The sequence below is a fragment of the Rhopilema esculentum genome, chromosome 12 (assembly GCF_057945365.1).
Source record: "Rhopilema esculentum isolate cy_ngs chromosome 12, ASM5794536v1, whole genome shotgun sequence".
In the NCBI taxonomy this organism is placed as follows: Eukaryota; Metazoa; Cnidaria; class Scyphozoa; order Rhizostomeae; family Rhizostomatidae; genus Rhopilema; species Rhopilema esculentum.
In genome coordinates this window covers 8,740,969-8,767,398 of record NC_142826.1, presented here as the reverse complement: position 1 = coordinate 8,767,398, position 26,430 = coordinate 8,740,969, and the positions used below count along the sequence as shown (strand labels likewise).

General features: G+C 35.1%; 2 protein-coding genes across 2 annotated transcripts; both read right to left on the bottom strand.

The window, feature by feature from the left end:
* Positions 1-4,170: 4,170 nt before the first annotated feature.
* Positions 4,171-9,053, bottom strand: LOC135681751 (ubiquitin-conjugating enzyme E2 U). Its single transcript, XM_065196352.1, has 7 exons — positions 8,866-9,053; positions 7,904-7,988; positions 7,576-7,668; positions 6,442-6,539; positions 5,880-6,006; positions 5,193-5,573; positions 4,171-4,478 (listed from the first exon to the last, which is right to left on the bottom strand). The coding sequence occupies exons 1-7, from the start codon at positions 8,938-8,940 to the stop codon at positions 4,360-4,362; spliced, it is 978 nt and encodes a 325-aa protein (XP_065052424.1). The 5' UTR covers positions 8,941-9,053; the 3' UTR covers positions 4,171-4,359.
* A 790-nt stretch (positions 9,054-9,843) lies between these two features.
* Positions 9,844-21,298, bottom strand: LOC135681749 (kelch domain-containing protein 3). Its single transcript, XM_065196349.2, has 12 exons — positions 21,011-21,298; positions 19,121-19,297; positions 17,629-17,744; positions 16,068-16,136; positions 15,559-15,634; positions 15,161-15,229; positions 14,225-14,293; positions 13,579-13,665; positions 12,832-12,940; positions 12,249-12,340; positions 11,202-11,280; positions 9,844-11,039 (listed from the first exon to the last, which is right to left on the bottom strand). Exons 1-12 carry the CDS (start codon positions 21,165-21,167, stop codon positions 10,970-10,972), a joined length of 1,170 nt encoding a protein of 389 aa, XP_065052421.1. The 5' UTR covers positions 21,168-21,298; the 3' UTR covers positions 9,844-10,969.
* Between the last annotated feature and the right edge of the window lie 5,132 nt (positions 21,299-26,430).

Sequence of the window (26,430 nt, the reverse complement as noted above, 5' to 3'; positions counted from 1 at the left end):
GTTTCGCTTTTACACTGCACTGATTGAACTTCCAGTTTCACAAGAGTGGTCCGTTACGACCGAAATGTGAACTGAACATTTTCATGTTCAAGCATTATCTACATTTTCAAGCAGCATTTGCGGTAACGGGGACTCTTTGCAAGAACGAGACAAGAAATCTATCTGATCAAATCCCCCTCAAAGGTTTTTCAACGGATTTGAAGAAAGACAACAACAAATTATCTTTCAAAAATATAATGAAACACTACCTTTTAGGAAGTCCAACCTAATCGAATATTATGAAATTAGCAGCACATACTATAAACCTAATTTTCCCATTTTTTATCTTTAATATAGTTTTTTTTCTTTTTCTTTAATCAATTCCTTTGCTTTTTTTCTAGTGTCATTTGCATTTCTATTATCTCATTCTTACTGTTATTCAAACCAAAATGAATTGTGAACTCGTCGTCAAATCACGTCAACCGGGCTTTGATAGCTCTATCTTGAGTTTTTCTAATGTGTCCGTCAGCTGATTTATTTGTATATAGGGTTGTTTTTTTCTTTAATGTTCTTATTGTAATTTTGGATTTAATAATTGAATTTTAAACAACTTACTTAAATGACGTAGCGTGTAATTAATTGATTTGCTGAAAAAATGTTTTGAGTTTGAGTTAGAATATCGTCTTCTGGGAAAACTAGGGTGGAAAAGTTCACATGTTCACCCCAGTCCACCCCGTGGCGATGCCACTAGACTGACACACCTTGTTCTTAGAATGTATATGTATGAAATACGAGAAACTGTTTTTGAAATTCTTTGAACTGTCAGTTTAAAATTGTGGATGACCAAAAGAACAATTTGATACTGGAATCACATTTTCAATCATAGTTAAGCCTACACTCTTTTTTATAGGAACAATTTTATAAGAACACGAGCCTCAAAATTGGTCAAAAGTTAAGAACAAATTAAGAACAACCTGAGGCTGAACTACGGTCAGGGGCGCCTACACAAGGGGGGCTAGAGGGGCAGCTGCCCCTCCTGCCCTCTTCGAAGAGGGGCAGAGGGGGCAAAAAGTGCCCTGAAATATGATGACCACTTTGACTACTCTCGTTGTGTTAATATCTATTAGAAAATACTAGAAAGATGATAACACCAGCACAAAAATGCAGAGAATGAAAAGTTTGTCTGTGACAAGGTCAGCCACAAGAGAGAGAGCGGCAAAGATAATAGATGATAAACAAACGACGTGTTCCCTCAGAAATACTACAGGAACCTAAGGAGGGTAGATCGGTATAAAAACTTAGCGGGAAATCAAAATTTTACAACCAGCCCATTTATAACAGCCATGATTTTTATAAAACCAAATATTGTGAATAGCGACAAGGCTATTTAATACCTATTTTCATTTATGGATAATTTCGTCAACATTTTCTTTATGTTTAGAATCTTTGATGGTAAAAAAGCCAGCTGTAGGGGTGGCACATATTCAAGTCAATATTATATCATGTTACCCCAGCTTCGCTCCCCTCCCACCTAGGAATGCTCGATTATGTTAATAGAAAAATTCAACGATTTGCCCTCGGCACCAACACTGCCCCTCCTGCCCTAATCTTGTGCAGGCGTCCCTGACTACGGTGAACTGCAATTTTGAGCAACGTGTCATCTCAATAACGAGAATTTTTTGCCATGTGTGGGTGCTTTTTCGGTAACATTCAAACTTGTTGGCAAATTAAGGTTTTCCCACTCACTTTGTTGGCAAATGAGGCCTGGATACCTCCCAGGAGTGAAAAAGCATGCAATTGGATTTCTTACACCTTATTAATTTAAGAATAAATTAAAAACCATCCAGCCTCAGGTATAGGTATCTGTGTAACCTAACCTAATTCTTTTTCAAGAATCATAGAATTTGACGTAATAGCTGAGGAAGGAATGGATCCAACCAAAATTTTAGATAAAAGGCCCTAAAGATATAAAAGACTTCAGCTCATCAAGGAATATACTTTCGCTTCTCCAATTCCCGATGGAAGAAGAGCCAAGAAAATGGGTATGATCCAGTGGTGACGCGTAGTGGTACTTACGGTACTAGTATAGTAACACTTTATTTTTCAGTTTCTCTTTAAACTTTTTATTTGTAAACTTTCAATAGCTCTTACTGCAGACGCACCTTTGCTTTGTGTTGCACAGTGCTTTGGAATGATGGCGCGCCAAACCCGCTATCTGACGGTCCTAGACACAGGAGGCATCCACTGAATGATGTGGGCCTGAAATCCATTTTGTGGTATCCCCTCCTCCCCCCCCCAAAGAAAAACTGTGATGCCGTGGTATTAGTTTTCAAATTCTACTACCGTCTTGCCTCTCCATGACTCTGTTATTTTGTCTCTTTGGATGACGCCGATTGTTCTCTACTTAGGATAACGGAATACCCAGCCAGCAGTACTAGTCTTTCATTTCTAGTACTGCTTACGCAACGATATGGATTAACGCTCCCAGGTGCAGGACCCTGCTTGCTCTTTCATCTTTATAAGTTATGATGTTATACTTTGTATCTCCCTTAATCAAATAATGAAAGAGTTTCTGTGAGTTTAGATGGGTTGCATCTAAGAGGTTTCTTAACGATGGAAAGAATTGCGGTGCGAGGTTATTTTTGAGGAATACCTAAAGGTACAGTACATAGTCGTCTCACACAGGAGCAATACCTAAGTTAAAAAAATTGATTAACAGCAACATTGATCTACTTTTGCCTCGAATCAAGACACTGGGTACCAGACGTGATCCGTGAAAGTCTGCACTTCCAACTTCGGTCTTACCAGCGGCTTTTTAACTGAGATCATTAGGTCGTGAAAATCTTCTACTCAAATGGTCTATCTATGACCTCCAATAAACTGCCCCCCTTCATGTAGCCTCTAGAAAGTTCACGCCAAAGAATACGTGGCCCTTTTCGTCTGGGCCTAGACCGGCCTAGACCATACTTGAGTTTCTCACCAACCCTCGTGTGAAATATTGTAATCAGATTTCATGGACTTATAAGCAGCGTCAAAATGAACAATTTTCTATTAAATAACACTGCAACAGATTGTGTCAACAATATCATTATTCTTTATTATTATTATCATTAATTTCTTAGGCGTATATATAAACATAGCTACATTACAGCTAGTTGATGCCTACTAAAACCAAAGTAAAATTATTTTTTCAATTACAAGGTAAAATAGTAATAATTAATTTAACAAAAATTAAATCTTTATATACATATGCTATATATTTACAGGCGAGTTTTGAAAGTAAGTAAAACAAGATCAATTCAAGAATCCAAACTGTGCCACGAAAGTTTTACACAATAATGTCATAAATTCAGACACCTTTCGGATCTTTTGAATTAATAAATGATATTTCTTTTATTACAAATTTTAAATCAGGGCGTGACCCGCAGCATGTCACACCAATATTCTGTAGACTAGTACCAACTTTTATTAGTGCCCGACGCCACAGAATGATCTGTCCGACATTCTAGTCGGTCTTTTATTCGTATGTTTGCGCATATGTTCAAGTCAAGCAGGTTGTTGAAAACATTTAACAAATCGAATTTCAATATGTTTCTATCTATTCAAAATATTTTGCGGTATGTGAGCTATGAAAGGTTTGTTAAATGAAATACAAAATTTAGACAACGGCCAATAATTTGCGCTTATGGGGCTATTTTCACCATGCACACATCAAAATATGTTTCATCATAAAATTACAAAACGATCACCGCATAAATACCCACCCAAACATGGATTGTCATCAGCGAATAGAAGGGAAGGAAAGCTTGACTATAATTGCTTTCATCAATCAGAACCATCTTGTCTCATAATCGGTGCTCTTGTCCTGATGTAAACAGACCATATGCAAAAACCACCTTGCCAGCCACCCTTTTAGAATAACCTGACAAAGATTTGTCGTCATGACATGTTATAACAGGAAACAGTATAATTCATCCATTACACACATGCCACGTTCTAGGACAATATGGTGGGATGGAATTGCCATTGATGACTTACAGGCAGGATTTCTTAGATATCAAGGAGTATATTATTCAACTGTGAATGTTGTGTAATATAATTCGGCTTACTGTTTTCAGTAGACTACTCCCACTTTTGATTACATATGCATCTTTTCATAATGCACTGGTGAGAAGAAAGAAAACGACTGTGTCACGTGAAGGCTTACAGCTTTTTCTATAAAAAATAAAGCAACTATCGAATTTAAAAATAATTCATTTCGAGGCAATAGCGATATTTCGAAAATGCAACTCTACCATAAACTCAGTACAATACTTACAGGGTAATTATTAATGTGAAGTCTTAGTGAATTGCTGAGAGCTTTGCAGGCTTCAATGCAATTCACTCCAAAACTCCAGGCAATTTTTCTGACCAGGATACTAGTTGATCAACCTCCTCATCAAATGGCTCGTCTGGATCTAGTCTCGATGTCACATGAGGTAGAGGTTTGTTGGTTGGGTCTGAAAAAAAGTTGGATTGTTTTAGATGTGCTGTGTTTTAGTTGAAGAGAGAAATTAAAAGGGTGCTGTGTTTTGAATGAAGAGCGGCAGTAAAAGCATGATGTGTTTTAAATGAAGAGCGGCAGTAAAATTACCAATTAAACAACTTATTTTGAAATAAATTGGTAAGATACTATGAGATTATTCAGTTATCGCCATCACGATTTTGTTCATCACTGAATGACCGACAAATATTTTGATCAGTAAAATCCAAAAATTGTGTAAAGCACTGTTATTCAAAAGAGGTACTCAAGAATTTTAAGTGCAAATGTGACATTATAACAAGTATTAACAAGGCAAACGAACTACAATAAACCACGCTTCATACAATCACTACCAAAGGTCTTGGAACACTAACGTAGGTTTTCAAAGGCAAATTCAGCCAACCCCCTCTCCCCCTAGGAACAATGTTGGTTTACTATAGAATAAAGAAGAGTATGCTGTTTCTTGTGGCTTGTTTGATATTTTTCTATACTCTCAATATTGCCTTGGGGGAAAGGGGGACGGAATTAGTAGTATTCGGGAAAACATTTGAAAAATTGAAAAGCACAGCGCTAAGTATTGGGTGTTCCAAGTAATTTTGGCAGTGATTGTAGATACTCAAGGGTAATTTTAGCACCCTTGAAGATTTACGTAAAATTTGAGCAGCTGGGAAGAAAAGCCTCGGATACGAACCTTGTTCTTTAAAGTAAATTTGCTTTAGCAGTTGAGCCTTGGTCGTTTGAAGGTTTGCGATTCTTTCTTCGTCTTTTAATCTCTTATCCCTAAATCGTCCATACATTATAGAATTATGTTCTGATAGCTGCCTTCGCAGCTCTTCCTCCAGCTCTTCCTGCATCACTCCAAAATGACTCTCATTAACAACCGTATCTGCGTTTGTATCTTCAGTAGATCTCCCTCCAAGAGTGTGTGGTTTAGATGTTGCTATATTCAGCCAGGTTTTATGGTAATCTTCAAAAGAAATCTGCTGTTTAGCCTTTGTTTTCGCTTCTGGTTGAAAATGCATATCCGAATTCTCTTTTTTCAGAGGACTGAAAATCTGCGGCTTGAGTCCAGCTATAATGAATGGAATATAAGACAAAACTGGAAGGCTTAGTCAGATCTCCAACAACATCCCTGACGTATTTGGGTATTGTTAAGTGTTAAAAAACATCAATTCCAAGCTAAGTGTCAAAAAATTCCCCAGGACAGCCTGGCCATAGCAAAACCCTAAAGCACTAGACCCTAAAATAACCAATTATCAAAAATATTTTCATTTTCATCAAAATAAACCTTCAATGTAAACGTTCCATAAACTTTATCCATAAAAACCATAAAAAGTCAGATTAATTAGGATAAAAAATAATTAATCTACAAACTTGCCTTCAAGGCGTTTGCTTGCAAATACGCAATCCAACACCATTTGTCTGTAATGTTTGGGTCTGTTATTACACATGTTTGCAGCTTCAACGTTTACAGGATTTTCCAATACAGGATGATCCAGCATTGTCTATTAAGAAGAAGAAAGCGATCTTGAATTAGCTAGATTTCATCAACTGAAGAACTAGGGAACACTTCCTGTGTATAATTATGCACACTTATTGATTGATTCATTCGATATCTTGTTTATTTATTTATGAGTTTATTAATTCATTCATATATTCATTTATTCATTCATTCAATCTTTACTAAAGCAATAATTGTTAACATGCTATGTAATCAATCCATTTTGAGATGCTCTTATACCATTGGTCAGCAGAAATGCATACTACTTCCTTGATATTATTGCTATCATGAATACGACTTCATTGAAGTGAGCATAAAGAAAGTGCCTCACAAATTCAGTTATCACTCAAAATCACTTTCTCATTAATAAACAACATATAGCAGACTTATACTCCATTTATGATATACTTGCACATAAATGCTGTTTAAACCATGTTACCTGAAGCTGTAGAAGAATGTAGACAACATCATAATGTGGTTTCCACAAGCCAATGTCATTTAAGAAATCTATGCATGGAACCCCATTCTGCATGTCAACTATATAACAAGAATTTGGGAGAATACACAATGCAAATTTAAACATTTTTGTACATCTTTAATTGAAGTATTTTAAGCTATTTTATATAATAAATTAAAATGCAATGTTTGTTTTTTGGAGTCACTTTAAGGTCCTTCAAGGGCATTAATAATTATTTATCAAGCAAGCTATTCTCATGAATGGGGGACAGACATAATGAGATTACAGTGCAACCCAACTGATTTATCCACTTATCAATAGCAATCAATTCTTCTTGAATTAATACCATGACACCTGTCTATCAGTTTGATTTGGTATATTATGATTGCAAATAAGACTGGTTGAGCTAAAAATTGATTTTTGTCATGGGTTTTCCTCTCAAGTTTTTGTAGCTCAAACTGATAGTAAAATTTTGCTTCCCACATCCCATATGGAGAACAACTGAAAGCTTTATGATTGGATTAGGACTCTGAGAGGCTATGCTTTCAAGCAGTGTCTTGGTCCTTCCTTTTGTTGTTACCCCCACCTTGTAATGCCAATGCCAGGAGTTACAGAGAGCTGCTCTTCACTCTTGAATGAACGCTTGTCAAATCAGGGACTTGGACCACAGACAAAGGTTCTGTATTTCACCGAAACCACCACCCATCATTTAATCAAGATGGTAATCTCGCAAATCACCAAAACATGAATTTGAGACCTGACATGCAAACCAAAGGTCAGAAAAAATACACCAGTTTTTTAACAATGTCACCAAATCAAAAATCACAGGTGTCATTATGCAAACAATAGTAATTGAAAAAACTATACAAAGATGTTAAAAGAAAAGTAAAAAACAAGATTGGTGAGTGAGATTGGTGATGTAAGGTTTGTTAAGATAAATAATCTGGTATTAGTAAAATGAATCTACAAAAATGAAAAGAAACAAATATGGTTTCAAACTTGACTCACGTCTACAATTCCTTGCAAAAATGTCAATGGCACTTACATGAAGACATTATTCTAATGAAAGGCTGAAATTTTAAGGTATTCCTTGATAATATTAAACATAATAACTACCATTTGGGTGGAATGGAATAGTGTGAAAAAACACTTCTGGTGGTTTAGAGTTATACTCTTCTGAGAAAGACAAGTACACCTTGAAGATTCCTCCTAAAAATGGATATCAACATCATAAATCAAATTTTGCTCCAATTTAAAATTAATTTGTATCACAAAAAGACAGTTGGTATGCAAAAGAACTATGGTAGAGCTACTTGATGGGATAATATTCTTCTGGAATTTATGACAGTTTTTCTCAGAGTAGGTTCTTGAGTAAAGTCAAGGCACTGGCTAAAAACAATGGCTAAAATTTCCTTTGTAGGAGAGTGATTTGGTTAAAAAATACCTTCCCAAATTGAGTCTCTTGGCCCTTTTATTATTGCTTGCCATTTTAGGAAATTTTCATCATTGAGTGGCTGAGCTTCTATGCCCTTGAAAATAAAAATTGTTGAAGAAGAAAGCTGAGTTATTGAAGAAAAAAATGTTTAAACTGATAGATTAGTTTCTGGTTATAGTTACAAAATTGTTGTTTGATAAGTTATGACTGTAAGCAGTGGTTGATTTTAACCAAACTTTGCAGAACTGTATGTATATGTATGTATAATTTTGCCATCAAATAAATTACAATCTAAAATTAAGAAAAAGAAAAAGATCTAATTAGAGATATATAGAATTTACATATAGAAGTTAAAAACGTAGACTAAGAAACACCCAAGGTTACAAATGGCAGGGATAGCATTAAAAAGGTCAATAAAACCTTGTTTCCATAATGGTCCCTGATTTGAACTTAAAAGTCTAAACACTATTTGTTGGTAGCTGGCATTATAGTGACCAAAAACAGAGTCGTCATTATTATGCTAAACTAGCATAAATTCTATTAAAAAAAATCCATTAGCTATTAATGGCACCTATTGTAATTACACTTTCAGTCTTTAGGTTAAAAAGCGAACACATGCCCAAAATTAAATACATTTGTCTCTCATTTCTACCTGGAAGTAATATTAATAATAATTTTTTATCATTTTATTAATAAGCACAAACTCTTCTAGTATAAAGTTTGGGTAAATGAGTGACAAATGTAGAGGGGTTTTTTTACTGAGATGAAAAGTATTTTATGTTGACCCATTATGGTAATTTTCTTCAATTGCTTCAAAAGGATTTTAAGGATTCTTCCAAACTAACCAAATACAACATTTATTTCATAAATCGTGCTGTTTACCGTTCATGAAAAGCTTTACAACCAAGTCACTTTGAAACAATATACTGCATAGCTAGGCCTATACATAAATTTCACTGATAAATACCTACCCAAATTGGAGCTTTTCTAAGTTTAAAATGCTCCTTCTCTAAGAGAAGACTTGCTCTACAATGGTTGGCCAACATGGAATATTTTACTATGCATCAAGCACATATAAATGTTGAAGATTCTTGTGGAATGAACAATGTGACGTCCATCTTGTTTTGCTTTTCAGCCTCCTTATGGTAGTTGCCGTGCCAACAGGGTTTGAATTGCCCTGAAGTGCATGGTAGGGTTTCGGGCAGCTGAAGCCTGTCAGAAAATTTAAATTTACTTACTCTTTAAAAATTCAGAAATTTGGATACATGTATTTTATGGATGAATACCTGAAAATAATTAAGGGATTTATTGCCTTAAAGGATTTAAGGCAATAACAGAGACGCCGGAGCAAATTTTTGAGTGAGGGAGCGCTATACAAATTGATAAACTTTATATGGTGGTTTTCCACTATCACAGAATTTTTGATGTCACAACCTTATTATCCTGAATCACCGAAAAAGTTGGGGAGCTACAGCCCTTCAACTCTCCATTCCCGGCATGCCTGAATTAAGGGTACATTTATCAGTGTTTTAGATTATACGCACTCCTCGAACAAGAACATATCCGTCACTCGATATCCACGCAAATTGTTCCTTGCGATATGCAATAATATTGTGACATAAATGTTATCAAAGAAAAAAACAGGGACGTCTTGTTTTCACCCCACATTTATGAAAGAGTTTTTTCTCCCCGTGAGCATTTGCCATGAATTAGATATAACAATTACCTTTACTTTTCAAAGTTAAAAACTACCAATTGCGATGGCGCAGTTACAGTTTTACTTAGCTCCAAAGATTTTGATTTCTCTCCCAAACGAAATGTTTTTTATTTTGATTTCTGTCTGTATCTCCGACAAACACAACAATAAACGCTCAAAACTAGAAATTCCCAACGATTTCCAAACAAAATGATCGATCAACGAGAAGGCAAATACAACAAAAGACAAAAAATTGAAATCCTTACAACTCATAAAATCCTCAATAATATTTTGATTTACAGAATGTACATGAATGCTAAAAGTAAAAATCACTTTAGGATGACGTCAATACGAGTATGCGTATAAAACAATGCTAGCTCAAGCACTGGTAAAACAAAATCTTTTACATAAACAAAGTTCAGTATTACCAAGAAAGTTTAGAAATGAGTAGGAATAAATTAGGGTAGGTTGATTCAACCTTTTGAATCTGAATATAAGATTTTTTAAACAATTTTATCAGTAGGGAATAGGTGATAGCTGACACGTACAGAATGCCTTTGCCAAAAAATCGAATACCACCATCTTCTATTCATATATTTTGAAAGCTAGATAATCTTAGAGAAGACTGAAAATATGAAGTTAAATAAAATAAAATACTGGATTTGCTTTGCCCGGACTTAAAATTGTAGTATTCGAAGATAAGCTCATGCAGCATTTGGAAACTGATTGATTCATGGTGTAGTAGAGTAGGTCCCAGGCCCTCTGGGCAACGCATAAAGACACCATGTAAACATGTGTGTGAATATAGATGAGTTTGGCCATGTCTTGCCTTGGCCTTCCACCTCAATATAAGTAAACATTATACATGGAATCAATCGCAACTAAATCAATAAACGATACTGAAATTATTTTAGGCTGCACTTTTCACTCGGCAATTTAAGTTATGACAAGTCAGTAGTAGAACAAACAACGAAGCATAGCCAGGTATTAAATCCTCTTACACTAAATGAAAGTAATGCGCCTCAAACGCCATCACAACAAAGCATTAATATACGATTTATTTAACTACGATAGTCTTATGCTAATATTTATATCTCTTGAATTAAAAAACCTTAAAACTAATAAAACGTAATAAAATTTCTTAGAATTTTACAATCTTAAACAAGTAGCTCGATAAATTATTATTATATTTACAAAAACATCATTACAAAATATTACTTCCAAAAAGGGATTTCCCAACTAAAAAACAAAAATGAACTAAAGTTACTGGTGTGGTAGTTGGAAGTGGGCTACAGCAACCGAAGATTAGATTTGTTACATCTACTTAAGGTGAAGCACTTGTGCTCAACACAAATGACGATCTCTTTAGTTGCTGAAACTCAGCCTTGTGTCATCCCTGTTGAGAATTTCTGTTCGCAGCTATTGTGTCTCATCGACTCAAGTTCACCTCTAGAATATAAAGATTTAAAGGTACATGAAGTAGCTTTGGAGAGTCTGCACAAAAACTCTTAAAGTCTGGTACAAACCTTCATAAAATGATAGCATGAAATTTCTTGTGTATCGTTTTATTATGGGGGTTATAAAGACATATTTTATGAGAAAATAATTTACCTTATTTGAAGCGGCAGCTCAGAACAATCAACATTGTATGCAAGAACAGCCTTTTTACACAGCGTTGTCAAACTTGGACCTGAAAAAGAAATAATAATCAAAAGGGGCAATAGGTTTAAGGTGTCGTTTACAGGCGAAAGAAAACAAATCCCTAGAGGAGCTGAAATGATACACAGGAAATGATTTAAAATTCTCACTGCACTGCAAACCCTCAAATTGCGCCCTGTCCTTTAGCTGGAGCCAAGGGCATTACCAAACAGTGGGAAGGGCGAGAGAAATCTCTAAACTCAACCCACCAAAATGTGCAAAAATGACGGTTACACATTTTAGTCAATTAGCCCGGGACCGTTTATCTACCCTACCCTAACAACTTTTTAACAAATGGCAACCCAAGCACAAATCATTAAACCTTTCCCAGAGTTATCACGTGTTATCTCCCATGTTTATCTCTAGAGTTTTAGGGTTTATGATTCATCGATTTAGATTGACTGAGAGATCCGTAGCTGATAAAGGAATTGCCTTATAGGAAAAGTTTTTTAAAAATTTTTTATTATGATAATGATCAGGAATTTCAAGCTCAAATCACTTGTACTTAAGCAACGTATATTAAAAGACCAATCTGTCAATAGCACGTCTCTTTGGAATGGGTAAGGCTACAAATGAAGATCTTTAAAATGCCTAAATTATCGTCAAAAGTTCAAGATTGCAATTCAAACTGAACTCAGAAACAGTACGATGGTTACAAACATTTTTTTCGTAGGTTACAAAAATTTTTAAAACGCGAAAATTGCACGAAAAAGTATTTTAGTCTGATCTAATCATCATCTTTGCTTCTTTGCCTTTATGCTACCTCCCTTATTAAAGCTTACATGGACAGATTGTAAAAGCATGTCGAAAGAAACTTGACATGATTTTTCAAATCTAAAAATGAATGATACCCAAATTTCATAATTCATACTCCTCCATTAAAATAGTCTGGGACCCTGTTGACTAGCAAAATAACCGGAAAGCATAAAAAACTTTAAAATTGTAACATTATAGACTTACTGAGATCAAGAATATAAACGTCAGATAAATCTTTTAAATTCGCAAGCTCATCTTCATCCTGTACATCGACTTGTTTTGGAATTGCACTTGGACTGTAAAAAATTAAGCAACGATAAAAAACCGTATGAAAAAATAAAACACAATTTCCGTCAAAAACGTTTTCAAGCCGACACCTGCAAAAAGATGATTTAATCTTAGTGAAATAACACTACGAGTCCTTGGGCACTTAATACAAGGTTTCAAGACTATCAAAACAGCTAACAAAGCTCAATCAGGAGATTTAATGTACTTCTCGCTTTCAAACAAAGTCAAATGGCACAATGCAAAATATATTTCCTTCTTTTTATCATTACTAAACTAAGGGAGACTATGGTTTGATAATCAAACTAAAAGGTCAATCGCTGTTAATAATCGATTCATTGCTCAAAACTTTGAAGGTATTGTATCAACAATACAAGTGGGACGGAGGACTTATTAAGATAAATTGTATGTTACAGATACTCTAGAGAATTCATCATTCTCTCAACTGAACCAATGAAAATTTATATTGAGCAAGGCCGTGACACTTATATTCGTAACCTACCATGTGCCACCAAATAAAACAACCTCGTTATCAAGAAGAGACCACGAATGCCTTCGCCTTGCACAGGGCCCATCGCCCTTTGTCTTTACTTCTGTCCATTGTTTGTTTACTAAAATGGACAATGAAAACATTCATCAAGTTGAAAAATGATGACTTGGTTAAAGACAACTGAAGATAACAACATAACTGAGGCTTACAAGGGGCGTCAAAAAACGGATTGACAAACTAACCTTCTAAGATTTTCAATATGAACATATTTTTGTACAAAAACGTGTCTCAGGAAAAAGCAATGCCTCTTTAAAATTATTAACATGATATGTTTGAAAAATATAGCATTTAAACTGATAACCTTAAAAACATTAATACCCTCAAATTCTAAAACTTAGCAGGGGTTAACGGTCTTAATAGTATATACAAACTTCAACCAGCAATGAGCAAAAACTTAAAATAACAAATCAAGCAGCTAAAACATTCAGAGGTATAACCCAGATGGAGGCACGGGTTTCCTCTAAACATATTCGTTTGACGACAGACACGAACAGTGTTGGAAGGTTTTCTTAAAGATTATTCTTTAGGTACCAAAAGTGTGTCTGTCGGGATTTGACGGAAAAGGTCAAACCCCTAGCAAACACGATAGTTTCTAACAGTAGCTAAATGAAACATTATAAATCAAATGCAAAGTCTAAGCAAATCAACCCGCGGGTGCCTGCACACCCCTGCGCATTCGAGACAAATATAGCTTGTTACCTGGGTTAAACTTCCAAAGATCAGCGAAATGCTTGTTTAGCTGTCCATTGTAGCCACCAAAGATGTAAATATTGTCGTTATATGCAACTAGAAATGAACATCAGAATCTAACAGCAACAAAATACTGAAAAGTCATCCGATGCAGAAAATAGAAGAGAAGAATACATATTTGACATTAAGACTTGAAAGTTAAAATCGTCATTCACTAAAAGAATTGCAATGCTTTAAGCAAATTCTTCTTGAATTCTGACGTTTAAGGATTAATTTTTTTCTTAAGTTTTCTCACTGCCTTTTGTTGACAAGTTTTTTGAGAGTCTTCTGAACACAGTTCCTAGGATCTCAGGATCTTGAAAAAGGGCCTTTGCATTAATAATAGACAGACAGAAACAAGATAGCCTGGCTTTACACAAGCTTCATAATTAGATGGGATCATTCTCTTTCCGAAAAGATGAAAAATTTTATACCTCAACAATCAATTCATTTACACACTCAACAAGCTATGGATTGCTTTCCCAGATGAAAACCTAATACTTTAGAGGAATATTTTGGGTCACTAAAATCAACAATTGATAAAGCCAGGTGATACTGATAAAGAAAGGATAGAGATAAATAAAAGATTAACAAGTGAATTGCCCAATAAACATACTTGCAGAATGGCTCCTTCTGCCATGTGGTACATTTCCAGATACTGACAGGACAGTCCATTTCAGTTTCTCTGCAAAAAATAGTGATATAGTTAAGACCATATCTTGAAAAAAGGTCACATTTGAAGGGAAAAACAGATGCACTAAAAAGCTAACCAAACATAGCAACAACCTGAAGTACTTCTGATATGACCAAATGTGCAGGCTAACAAGTCATTGTAAACTGCTGATTACAATCCACAATAACTAGGAAAGAAATTCTAAAAAGAAGATAAATTTTCTAAAATACAATATCTTAGTCTTTGTGTTGTTAGATGTTTCATACACTGCATCTATGAACATGGCTAGCTTCTACTTTCTGGAGACTTCTGAGTTGTTGAAATCTCTCTCCTGCTCACATAATCTTTCAACATTTGTTGGGTATCTATTAATTCTAAATAACTCTGAGCAACACCTTGAATTTGTTAATACAATTAACCATAAAGAGCAAGTAGTCAGATGCTACAATGTTTCGATAATAACTCTCAACCTGGTAAAAATAATTGGAAGAGTTATAGTAAAAAAAGTAACTCAAGCTACAATCACTTCTCATGTACAAAGCCACAACTCACATTTAATTATACCCAATTTAATTCAATGACTTACAAAATGCTCAATAACACTGTTACTGCATTGACTTTCTTATTTGCATTAGCTATTCAACAATCAGCAAAGTCTTATGAATAAAACTTTTATGTCAGAAGTAATCACGTTTTTAACTCAATTCCTGCCAATAATATTGAATAGATAACCTTTCCTCCTGCATGAATCTCTGCCAACTTAGGTCCAATTTTGAAATAACCTTTTGGTACTTTCTAACCCAAAGTGCAACCCAGAGCTGACATATTTCGCTATAGAAGCATTCTTTAGAAAAAGAAGCTATTTATTTTATACGTTACCTGTGTCAAATTCATAAACTGCGTTATCATATATATCTTCATTAGTGTGTATAGGGCCATTGCGGTCACCTAGAAATGAAAGAAATTGAAACTATTTTCAAAAGTACAAAATTCAGGCAAAAATTAATCAGCTAATCTGGTATTTAAACAAGTTAAAACTAGTCAAAGTAATTTTTCAAGCATCAACGTAAGATGAAAACCACAACGAAATCTATGAGCAAGAATTTGTCTAAAATGAATATTTCCAAAAGTTGCCTTATCTTGAAACTTAACTATAACTATTCAATAGCTATTAATAAAAATAATTTGTTTACTTCTAACAATGATTCAATTCAGAAAAGTAATGAAAAAGCAATTTTTTAGAACAACTAAATCTGAAATAAAAAATTACTTCATACCTCTGCCACCAAATACATAGATCTTATTTCCAATGGCAGTTGAAGTGTGGAAATCTCGCCATATACACAGGGTTGTCTGAAAAATTCCAAAGTTTTGTCATGAGGAAAAAAGCATAACATTTTATTTACTGAAATCAATATGAAAAGTCTGCTATTATACTTGTAATTTTCTTGCATCATCTTTGAGCTTGAAAATTTTATTTAGGGCACAATCTACCTTGCTATTTGTAAAGTAATTTGGGTAGGTTCCTTCTTTTTAAGGAAATGTTTTCCAAGGAGATGTGTCATATTCACCGTGGGTTTTTCTATGTACATCTAATGTAATGATATACATCTAATGATATACAATGCTTAGCTGCCTGGTTGTCACATTGGATTTACATGTAAAGATTCACACCAAAACATGCAAAACTCTCTTTATATGGAGCAGACAGTCTTCTACAGGCAGGTTGACTGATAAATTTTTAATAAGTTCTTGCTTATGTCTCGTCTCATTAAAAACAGCATACCTGGAATGGCCTATGCCAAGTCATTGTTTCTGTTTCCAGCATATGGAGATCTGACGAGAAACGCTGGTCCTAAAAATGTCAAAATCACTAATCAATTATTTGTGAAACATAATACATGGTTCAAACTATCTTGAAATGGTTCCTGACTCTTCAGGATATAAGTTTGCTTAAGGTGAGCCAGACATAATTTCTATTTCATGGCTATTCACAATTTCATCAGCAACAAATATAGAAATATTGGAATGAAAAAAGAAATACAGGGCAAACATTCATGGCACATAACTTACATGTCTACAGTTGTGTATGTTCTTACGTTTAAGCCTGAGAACTTTCGCTAATTTAACAACAGGGGTGGCTGGCACCAAAAATAAACTGTTATTAGTCAGCCAAGCAATGGCATAAATTACGGGGGGCATAGAGGGCTCCCCCCCACCATTTGCGTTTTTGTTTGGGAATTTGGGCTTTCAAACCCCTTATATGTTGAGGCTGTTTTCTTGTTGAAAAAGGAAAATAATGTAGAATTGAGGCATGGGTATGGCGGTGGTTTTGATAGCCATGCAAAATTTAATTCAAAACTCCAATCCCCAATTTATTTGCAGCCGACCTCGATTACACAGGAATGGGCTGCTACAGCAATGCGTTCTAAGGGCACGGCTGACTTTTGATGCCTCATGGGTTTTATCAATGCGGCCCCAGCAACATTTCGGCTACTGCGTTATTAGAAATGGCTTTCTAATAACGGGGCCATCGAAGACATGTAAACTATGGAAATAACAGACCATCCTGGATATAGTAGAGCCCTAAACAATACTTTTAAAAAGAATTGATGATATTTTCTTCTGGAAATCTCCCAGCACAAGACCCGGGCTACAAAAATAAGTAATTTTTTTATTTCTTAACCGCAAATCCATGGGATGCCTCGTTAATATCTTTATCAGAAAAGAGAAGTCTTTGGGTAGGCCATCGCTATAAGCGAAAGAGTTGTTCATGCATTAGACTTTTACCAGTTGAAAATGCGGAAAAACTTGAGAAACAACTCAGTGTACAGAGCCCGTTTGAATTATGGTAGTTATTTTGTTTGCTATTTTGTTTCATGAAGTAAGCAGCCGATATCCCGGAATGTGTTATTAGAACGAGGAGGCTAATAACGTGCGAGTAAAATACAATGGCTTTATGCCCTGTTTTCTATGACAATATGTCACATTCACAGAGTAAAAACAAAGGAAATGGCAATTCACGTTATTAGAAACGCAATCCTAATAACGGAGATGTTAGCAAGGGCTATTGTTGACATTTTCAAAGGGAGATTGAAGGCGAAAGAATTTCAATAAAAGTCTATTGACATGCAGAGCCTTGAGCACAAATCATTGTCTATGAAAATAAACAATGAATGCAACTACAAGCTTATAGCTTTGGAAAAAAACTGTTATTAGACTAATAACACTAATAACGCTGTAAGCTGCCCCTGTTTAACAACAAAACTGCATAATCACTGTGACAGTAAAGGCTGAAAAGACTGACAAGTTTGCTGCTATAAACATCTTAATTTTTGGATACTTACAATTTCCTTGAATCCTCCACATATATATATTTTTGTCTTAATTACACAAGCTGAATGCCCATCTCTGGCTTCAGGTGGAATGCCATCAGTTGATGGAATAGACCAAGTAAACATATCTACAATAAAAAGATTTAGCTTTGAAGAGTTGCTGGGTATAGACTAGACTGTCTGTCAGATTCTACAAAAATTGCTTTATAATGTGATAACAATAAATGACATACAGTGACAAAGGCAAACTTATGTTAAGTAATCTGATCTAAATGGAATCAGATTTGCCAACAAAAAATAAAAAACAAACCTTAGCTGAAAGTTTTTCACTAGAGTAGCTGGTTGACGTTTTGAATTTTTATGTTTCAATAAGACAAAATTTGTATTTCATGTTATTGTTGCAAATAACTGTTGGAACTACTCTGACAGAATTGTTAATATTTTGCTTCCCTTAGCAGTCTATAAACTTCTTGATTTTTTCATCTTCTTGCACAATAAGTGGCATAAAAAATGATAAAGTTCAGTTCAGTTCAGTTCAGTTCAGTTTTTACATTTTAAATTCCACTACATACAATTAATCGATAAAAGCTGCTACTAGAGAAACTACAGGAATTACTAGATAAAAGAAACTACAGGAATTACACAATAATATTAAAGAAAATTGATATGTACATCAACCAATACAGGAAAATTTGGTTCATTGATTGTTGTTCCAAAGCATGTTAAAAAACTTAGGATTTTTGCTTTTTCTGATAAAAGATGTTGTTTCTTGGTGGCAAAAACACCTTACATCCCACCACACTGGCAGATGAACATAAAATGCAATGATTGGTTACTTGATGCTTAGACACACTGCATTACCTACCCTGCATCCTCAGCTCTTCTTCCCTATTGTTTCTTATAAAAAGGTGCCTGTATGTTTTCTATAACTGTCAAACAAGAGCTGCAGCAACTCTAGGTTCTTTGTCTTTTGTCAGTGTTTACAAAATCATACTGAGCGCTTACAACAGTCCTGGCAATATTCCTATTCTTTAACTGTCCCATAAATTCAGGCACCTCCATTTTGGTCAAAACAATACCATGTGTGTTTCCATAACTTCATTTTCATCCATTCTCATAACTTTTTCTTGAGCTCTTTTTCAAACAGAGATTGACTTTGTTTTTGATTGCCTCTGTCTTCACTGTTACAAATCACTGACTCCACTTTTGAGTGGGTTTTTTATGACTGCAGTTTTGTATCAAATGACTCCGTTTTCAAGCATATTAATGGAACTCAAAATCTTTGAAACCACTCTCATACACGTAATGGCATGCCTAAACCTTTTAAGGCATGGGATTGCAAGCACTCTGACAAATTTCACATTACGAGGACTAGCTTATAATGGCACAACATGACATCATTATTTATCTAAGGAGATAAATCTGAATCCTTGAATTGAAATAGCAATAACAAAAGCTGAAAAACTCTTACAAATGTTGAAATAAGATCAATAAAGTTCCTTACCAGTATCAAAACAATATAGGACATTGCATGCACCATTTCTGTCACTCCTGCCACCAAAAATATATGCTTTACTTCCAACAAGGGATGCAGTATGACCATATCTCATGTATGGTACACAGCAATATTGATTACTATTTAGTCTTGATGGGGTTTTCATTGCATACCATTGCAAAGAACCTGAAAAGAAGAATATAGTTAATCTATTTTATACAGATAGTAGAAAGCAATTGTGTGTCACAATATAATTTTTCTTTTAATTCTTTTTAACAAAAGGTAAAGGACCAAGAAAATTACTATTCAAAGATTTTGAAGAAAGAAGAATTCTTTTGAACTATTAGCTTGCTCTAGATTACCAAATAATCACTTCCCAGCTAGTTTATTTTCAGCATTTTAAACCGAACCATTCTGGAACTTATTTGAATCTCAATACCATTAAGATGTTATCAATACCATTTATTTAAGGTAAACTTAGGTAGAAGGGGGTATATTTTTTGCTCTTCTTTTGAATATATTTATCTTTCCTGTTACATTTAAATCCATATTTATCAACATTTTTAAATCTTATCAAATTTTCAAAAAGATCTTGTATCATGCTTCTTTTGTGTACATTGTCATGTTACAAAATGTTCCCTTTTGGCAAGTCAAAATCCATGTTGTGTTGTTGTGGCAAAATATCTTGCGACCCAAAAAAACATGGAATTTCCAGCTCTGGCCAGGCCTCGCTAAAGTGCAGAAGTGGCGCCTGCAAGCAAACCATGCAAATCAAATTACGCCTGCAGGCACATCTTAAAAAGTGGTTTTTTTCAAAGTTTCCAATTGTTTAAGAATTTAGAGGAAACAATTCAGCTACAAGTTTCACCATGTGATATTATTAAATGTGTTTTTACCTTTGACTAAAATTATCAAGAAACTCTGAAAAAAGATAAAAATACAATCATATGAACTCAAAATAAAGGAAAGCAATGCTTCCCATTTTGCAGTTGCAGTCCTTAAAGGGTACTCATTTGTCAAAAACTTCAAATAAATTTAGTTGATTATCTCAAATGTGTCTGGAAACGATCTTTGGTTCAAATTCAGAGAATTTTGAGAAATCTGCAAAAGTAAAGCTTAAGGCTTTACTGCTTTGTAAAAGTGCTTTATGTAGCAAAGACAGAATGATAGATTTTCCTAACCGTGAGAGAAAGATCTTCAATTATACTGTTGTGATTACATTTGTGTATGATGTGTCATTAAACCTTATTTTATGTCTCTTATTGTAAACAAACTTATATCCTACATATTAAATATGAAAAACAAATTGCAGGTACCTTTTACAAAACAGTTTGTGCTCACAAGAACAAAAAAATTTTGGGGAGGTCTGAATCTCTTACTTTTTGTTGTATTCTTGCATAAAAATAAACATTGTTTACCAATAAGAGCCTGCAGGTAAACATGACTAACAGTTGCTTTACAGATATATCCTTTTTAACTAAACACCCTTCAACATATTTCAGCGTAGTAGAATATCATCATTCATTTCAATGCACCCTAAATTTTCCAGCTTTAGTAAGAAACTACTTTTTATAGCAGCCACAATAAAAACCTAAGCTGGTATTTTGATTTAATGAAGATTATAGATATAACCCAACATTTGCCTTGCATCCTTGTTTTCGAACATCCTCAGGCGTATAAAGTCCTTGATGTGCAGTTATTTCCAATTTTAAGGTATTTGAAGCGATTACAGTGCCGCCATTTGGCTGGGTGGCTCAACATTCTAAAAAATAGCGTGCACGACTATGGATTGCTAATTGTGTCAAAATAATCTACTTAAGTGGTGCGGGAAAACACTTCTAAAGTTTGAAAATGCACAGTTTAGACGGAATTCTATAAACAAATTATTCTGCAACCTACACGCATTAAAAATATGGACATCCATCTTTAATATCTGGTTGTATTCCTCTCCCGTACAATAACCTCCAAATGTAAAGACGAGTCGCTTTTTCGGGACACCAACTGCAGCATGGTTCACTCGTCTGGGTCCACCAGTTACTTTGTTTGTCCATAACATTTCTGTGCTTAGTTTTAATTTGTATTTGCTAAAAGTTTTTGGCAAAAAAGAGTTAGATCCTGCTCGCGTGCGAGCAACTGCACTGCCGGAGCTCTTGTTTGTCAGATTATTGCACTGATTATTGAAAGCGGCTATTATGAATTGGCCTCGTTTTAGATTGTTGATTGTTTGAATGAAAGCTCTTGTTTGAATAATGTAATAAAATCGTTTACTCCTAAAGGCTTCACAACCAATCTGGAGCATTCACTCAAGGAGCATTAAAAAAAGGAAAATTTACTCAGAAGTGGGATTAATACCATTTCCACCCAGCGCTCCAGTTTGTTGATTTCTACAAAATGTTGCATGAAATGAAATGAAATGTTGCAACCTTTTGAGTATAGCAAAATCCAAAATCCAAAACTATACCTCTACTAGCTCAAAAGTTGCACAATTCATTTCATTAATTCCATTTCACAGGAAAATCTTAATCGAAAACAAAAATATTAGCCCATACTTGTTTGCTAAAGTGGATGTTATGTTATATTAGATGTAAACAGTTTTTATATGTAATCAAATCTCATGATGCTTACAACTTATGATATCTGCTGACACAAGCAAAAACAAGCAGAAATAGCGACAATGACTTTCACTATTCGGTGATAAAAAGACGAACACAGTGCTGCAACTTATCAAATACCAAACTTTTTGTCAGAACTTGTTCCATTTTAATGCTGATGCTGGTTGTTCTCGTATGTTGTTTCGAGTCGTGCACCAAAAATTAGGTGACAAAGTCAAATTCATGAAAAATCAATGGTTAAGATTTCCTTTAGTGGTTTACTGCATTTAACGCTCGACTTTATGCTTAAACTCAGTAATAGGGAATTTCAAAAATTAGTTACAAGTGAGCCCCCTTGTCGCCGTGCGACTATCACTTGTCATCTTTTCAAGGAAGGGGAAAATCTGTCGACAATAATTATGACGATGGGACTATAATTTGTTCATTTAAACATGACAACAAGCTCGGTACCCTATAAATGAGCGTGAGAGTGGACTTTATGTACAAAAATCACTAGTCTCAAGTTCTAGTCAGGGCCGTCGCGAGGCAAGCCTTGTTGGGGGGGGGGGTGGACTACAAATTTACCTGACTAAAAAATAATTACATGAAATTCTTAAGTTGCTGTCACAGGCCTCTGCAATACATTTTGTCAATTTAACTGTGTGGCATATAATTCACAACATTCATTTAAAAATGATTATAACGGACTTTCCTAATAGTTTTCCCAAATCTGTATACCGGGACGGGCAGAAAATTTTCGAATTTTGATGCTTCCACTTCCCTGGAAAATGCACTCTTTTAAGTAGATTTTACTGAAGCAATCCTCCTAATCTTACCGAAAATTCTTTTATTTTTGCGAATAAATTGAACAGCAGATAAAAACAACTGGTACAATTTCACCTTGGTCTTGAAAAATTCCATGTTGTCAGTACTTCTAAAGCTAGGTAACAAGCAGCAATGGTTGCCAATTTAGATCCCTCTTTCCATCTTAGCATGCCTTTTTAGGGGAAATGGACACAAGACACAATTTTACCTAAAGAGTGCCTGGACATTAGTTTTTTATCTTCCTTCATATCAAGAAATATCATATTTAGCCAAAGGAGCATCTATCTTTGCTTGATCCTTTATTAATGTTAACACATGAAGGTTGCTGAAATACCTAGAGTGTTTCTTCCACTGGGCGGATTTTACCTGAAATTTCCTTTCGAGATACTATTGGGGGGGGGGGTGTGACCCCCCACATCCCCAGTCGCGACGCCCCTGGCTCTAGTCACATCAAACGTAGCTTGTACATCTGTGACCGTTATTGGACTGCAGTGGCATAGATAGGAATTTTAATAGGAAAAGCAATAAACTGAGATTTTCTGACAAAAATCTAACAAGCATTTTTACTACAAATTTGAACATAACGTGACGACATCAGAACTTAATTAAAACGGGAGATTTTCTGGTCTTCTCCTCTAAAAAGACGTTTTTAAGAGCTTGCTCACCTGATTCAGAACAATCGAGGAATTCGGATATCTTACCTCTCAAAATGCAACACTTTGATAAAAAATGGACAACCAGTTTATCAGAAATTTTAGACAAAATAGCCGTATACCTTTACAGGGTGTTCTTTGCCACTGATGGACTGCTACCAACGGAGCTAAATTGAATAGTTTTGCATATTTGGGCCTAAATTTCATGCAACTTTAGCCAGTAGCGTGACTTTAAGCGTAATTAATAAAAGCGAAGTAGACTGTACACCTTTAGAAATCCTCGGGCATCTAGGGTCACAGGCATGTAAATACCAGGGGTATGGGGTATCACACCCCCAATCTTTGAAAAACTTTGAATTGGTAGGAAATTCGAATGTAATCGAACATCTAAGTCGTAATTCCAAACAGGATCCTGTTAAGGATCTGTAAGAAAAGGCTGATAACAGTTTTAGCACAAAGTTGCAATTGGCTTATTCGTCGGTCGGAAATTCCGTATTCTTTATCTTTCCAAAATTATCCATAATTACATCCCTACCTAGGGTCCTGTGTTTTGGTTCTTCTCAAACAGCTGACATCTGCATCTTTGACGCCCGCCTCGGTTTGGAGAACGTCTGACACATGAACAAGCACTGCATATAGGAGCTGTCTAGTTTCCATACTGCTCGACTTGATGACGTAATTGTTTTACCCTAAACCTAACCCCAACCCTAAACCTAAACCTAACCCTAACCCTAAACCTAACCCTAACCCTAACCCTAACCCTAACCCTAACCCTAACCCTAACCCTAACCTTAAACCTAAACCTAACCCTTACCCTAACCCTAACCCTTTACTTGAAAATATTAATCATGCTAATTTATGACTATTAATCATGCTTATTTATGACTATCAGGTCGAGCAGTATGGAAACTAGACAATTCCCTACATATAAGAGACAATTATATAATTCTGTGGCGATATCATTGGACTGTTATTAACAGCTACAGGAAATGCGGTGCAGCAGCTTTGTTGCCCCTGAAAATAACGCAAAAAGCATTGTTTATTGCTACAGAAGCATTCGGAACGAAATATTTTGCAACGAATTCAGCAATAGCAAGGACATTAGCGTGTATCTTTCGTTTGGGAGAAGAGTATTGAAGTTAGAATGAAATGAACGACTGCCAAAGGGTCAGAAAGGTATGAGGCACTCGCCGGTGAGAATCTTGATTTGAAGTGTGTCTTTGTATTACTTTAATCGAGATGTAGCATTGCAATGATATTGCAGCAAAACTAATACACAGATACAGATTTAATTTTGCAAGGTCTTTGAAAACTTGTCTGCTTTCAATTCGAAACTATCAGTACACTAATGCGGAAGTGACTCGTTGCGAGAAACATCCATTAAATTCTTGTTTAAGGCACATCCGCCCTCAATCATTTGCTGCATATCTAGTTACAAGTGATTTTTTCATTCAAAGTAAATCAGCAGTGAATTTCAAGTTGTTAACAGGTTTTTAATTTCAATATTTGTTAGATCTGTATTATCCAAACGATCTCATTTTAAAAAAAACTTTGCACTTGAAATTTTGCAATGTCAGCAAACTTTTATTTAGAGAGATTTACATGGCATTCATCAAGTCAAATATGCATAGTGCCTGGAATTCATTCTCTGGTATAATGATAAAAATAAAAGTGAAGAAATAAAGCAGATTTTTTTGAATTCTTCAATTTCAACAGGCGAGCGGCACTGATTGGTAAACCTTAACATGTGCTCGCGTTTCTGATTGGCCTTTTTTTATCCACAACTGGGTATATATACTGCCTAACGTAGAGTTTTCGCTCTATGTTCTAACGTTTTAAACTCTGAAGAGTGTCAGACGAAAAGCTTTGGTTTACTCAAATGTTTGCTTTTTTCAAAGTCATTTTCAAATTTTGTACCATCAAAAGACTGTTATTCTGTATACCAGAGCTTTTATAAAAACGAGGATAAAATTCAGAAACAGAACAAAACGGCGACAGAAATCCAATGTTATGAGATTAATTTTCAAAACGAATATTAGTTTGTTGCTAAATTTTATCCTCGTATTTATATTATACTCATTGCAAGATTCACAGAATCCGGCGGACAGCCTATACCGCGGTTTTCCTTTTCACACTTGACGCGTAACACACACGTGGGAAAAATTTGGACAGCTAACTTCATTTTATGTTCGAAGATTGAGTAAATTATAATAAAAAATACGGTAGTGTTATCCAAGACTTTAAACGTGCTTTAACTTTCACACAGAGGGTAAGAAAATATAAAGAACAGGAACGCCTGCACAAGATTAGGGCATGAGGGGCAGTGTTGGTGCTGAGGGCAAATCGTAGAATTTTTCGAAGGTGGGGTAACATGATAAAATGTTATATCCATACATTCAATAGGTATTAAATGGCTTTGTCACACTATACACAATATTTTGATTTATAAAATCATGGCTGTTATAAATGGGTTGGTTGTAAAATGTTGATTGCCCGCAAAGTTTTAATACCGATTTATTCTTCTTTGGTTTCTGGAGTACTTCTGAGGGAACAAGTCTTTTGTTTATCTACTATTATCTTTGCCGTTTCCCTCTTGTAGCCCACCGTGTCACAGATAAACTTTTCAACCTTTGCATTTTGTGCTGGTGTTTTAAATTTTCTAATATTTTCTAATAGAATTAACATAATGAGAGTGGTCAAAGTGGTCGTCAATTATCGATACGATACTTTGATATTTTCTTATATTTCAGTGCACTTCTTGCCCCCTCTGCCCTTCTTTGGCTGCTGCCCCTCCAGCCCCCCTCCCCGGTGTAGGCTCCCCTGATAAAGAAGAACTTGCGTAGGAATGATGTGTCATAAACGTGGGCGGAAAGAATTCCAGAATAAATTTTTGGCTTGAGGAAAGTACAAACCTAGCCTTATCCTCCTGTGGAACCACAGCAACCATTCTACCTTAAAATCAAACATTGTAGTAGGTTGCTGTAACAGTTTGATCGCAGCATTCGGAGGCACGCACCTTCGAAATTTATACGGTAAGAGTTTTTATCGACAGTTTCTTTCTTGCTATAAACAGAGGATATTCGTATAAGAATACTGTAGTTATGTTACTGTTATAGCGTACTTTGCAGGGGCCCTTATTCTACAAGCTGAATTTGCATTTTTTGACCATGTGTGTAGGACAGATAGATTGTAGTTAATACCCAGATCATTTATTTGCCCAGGGTACTTTAGTGATGACTTCTCATAAATC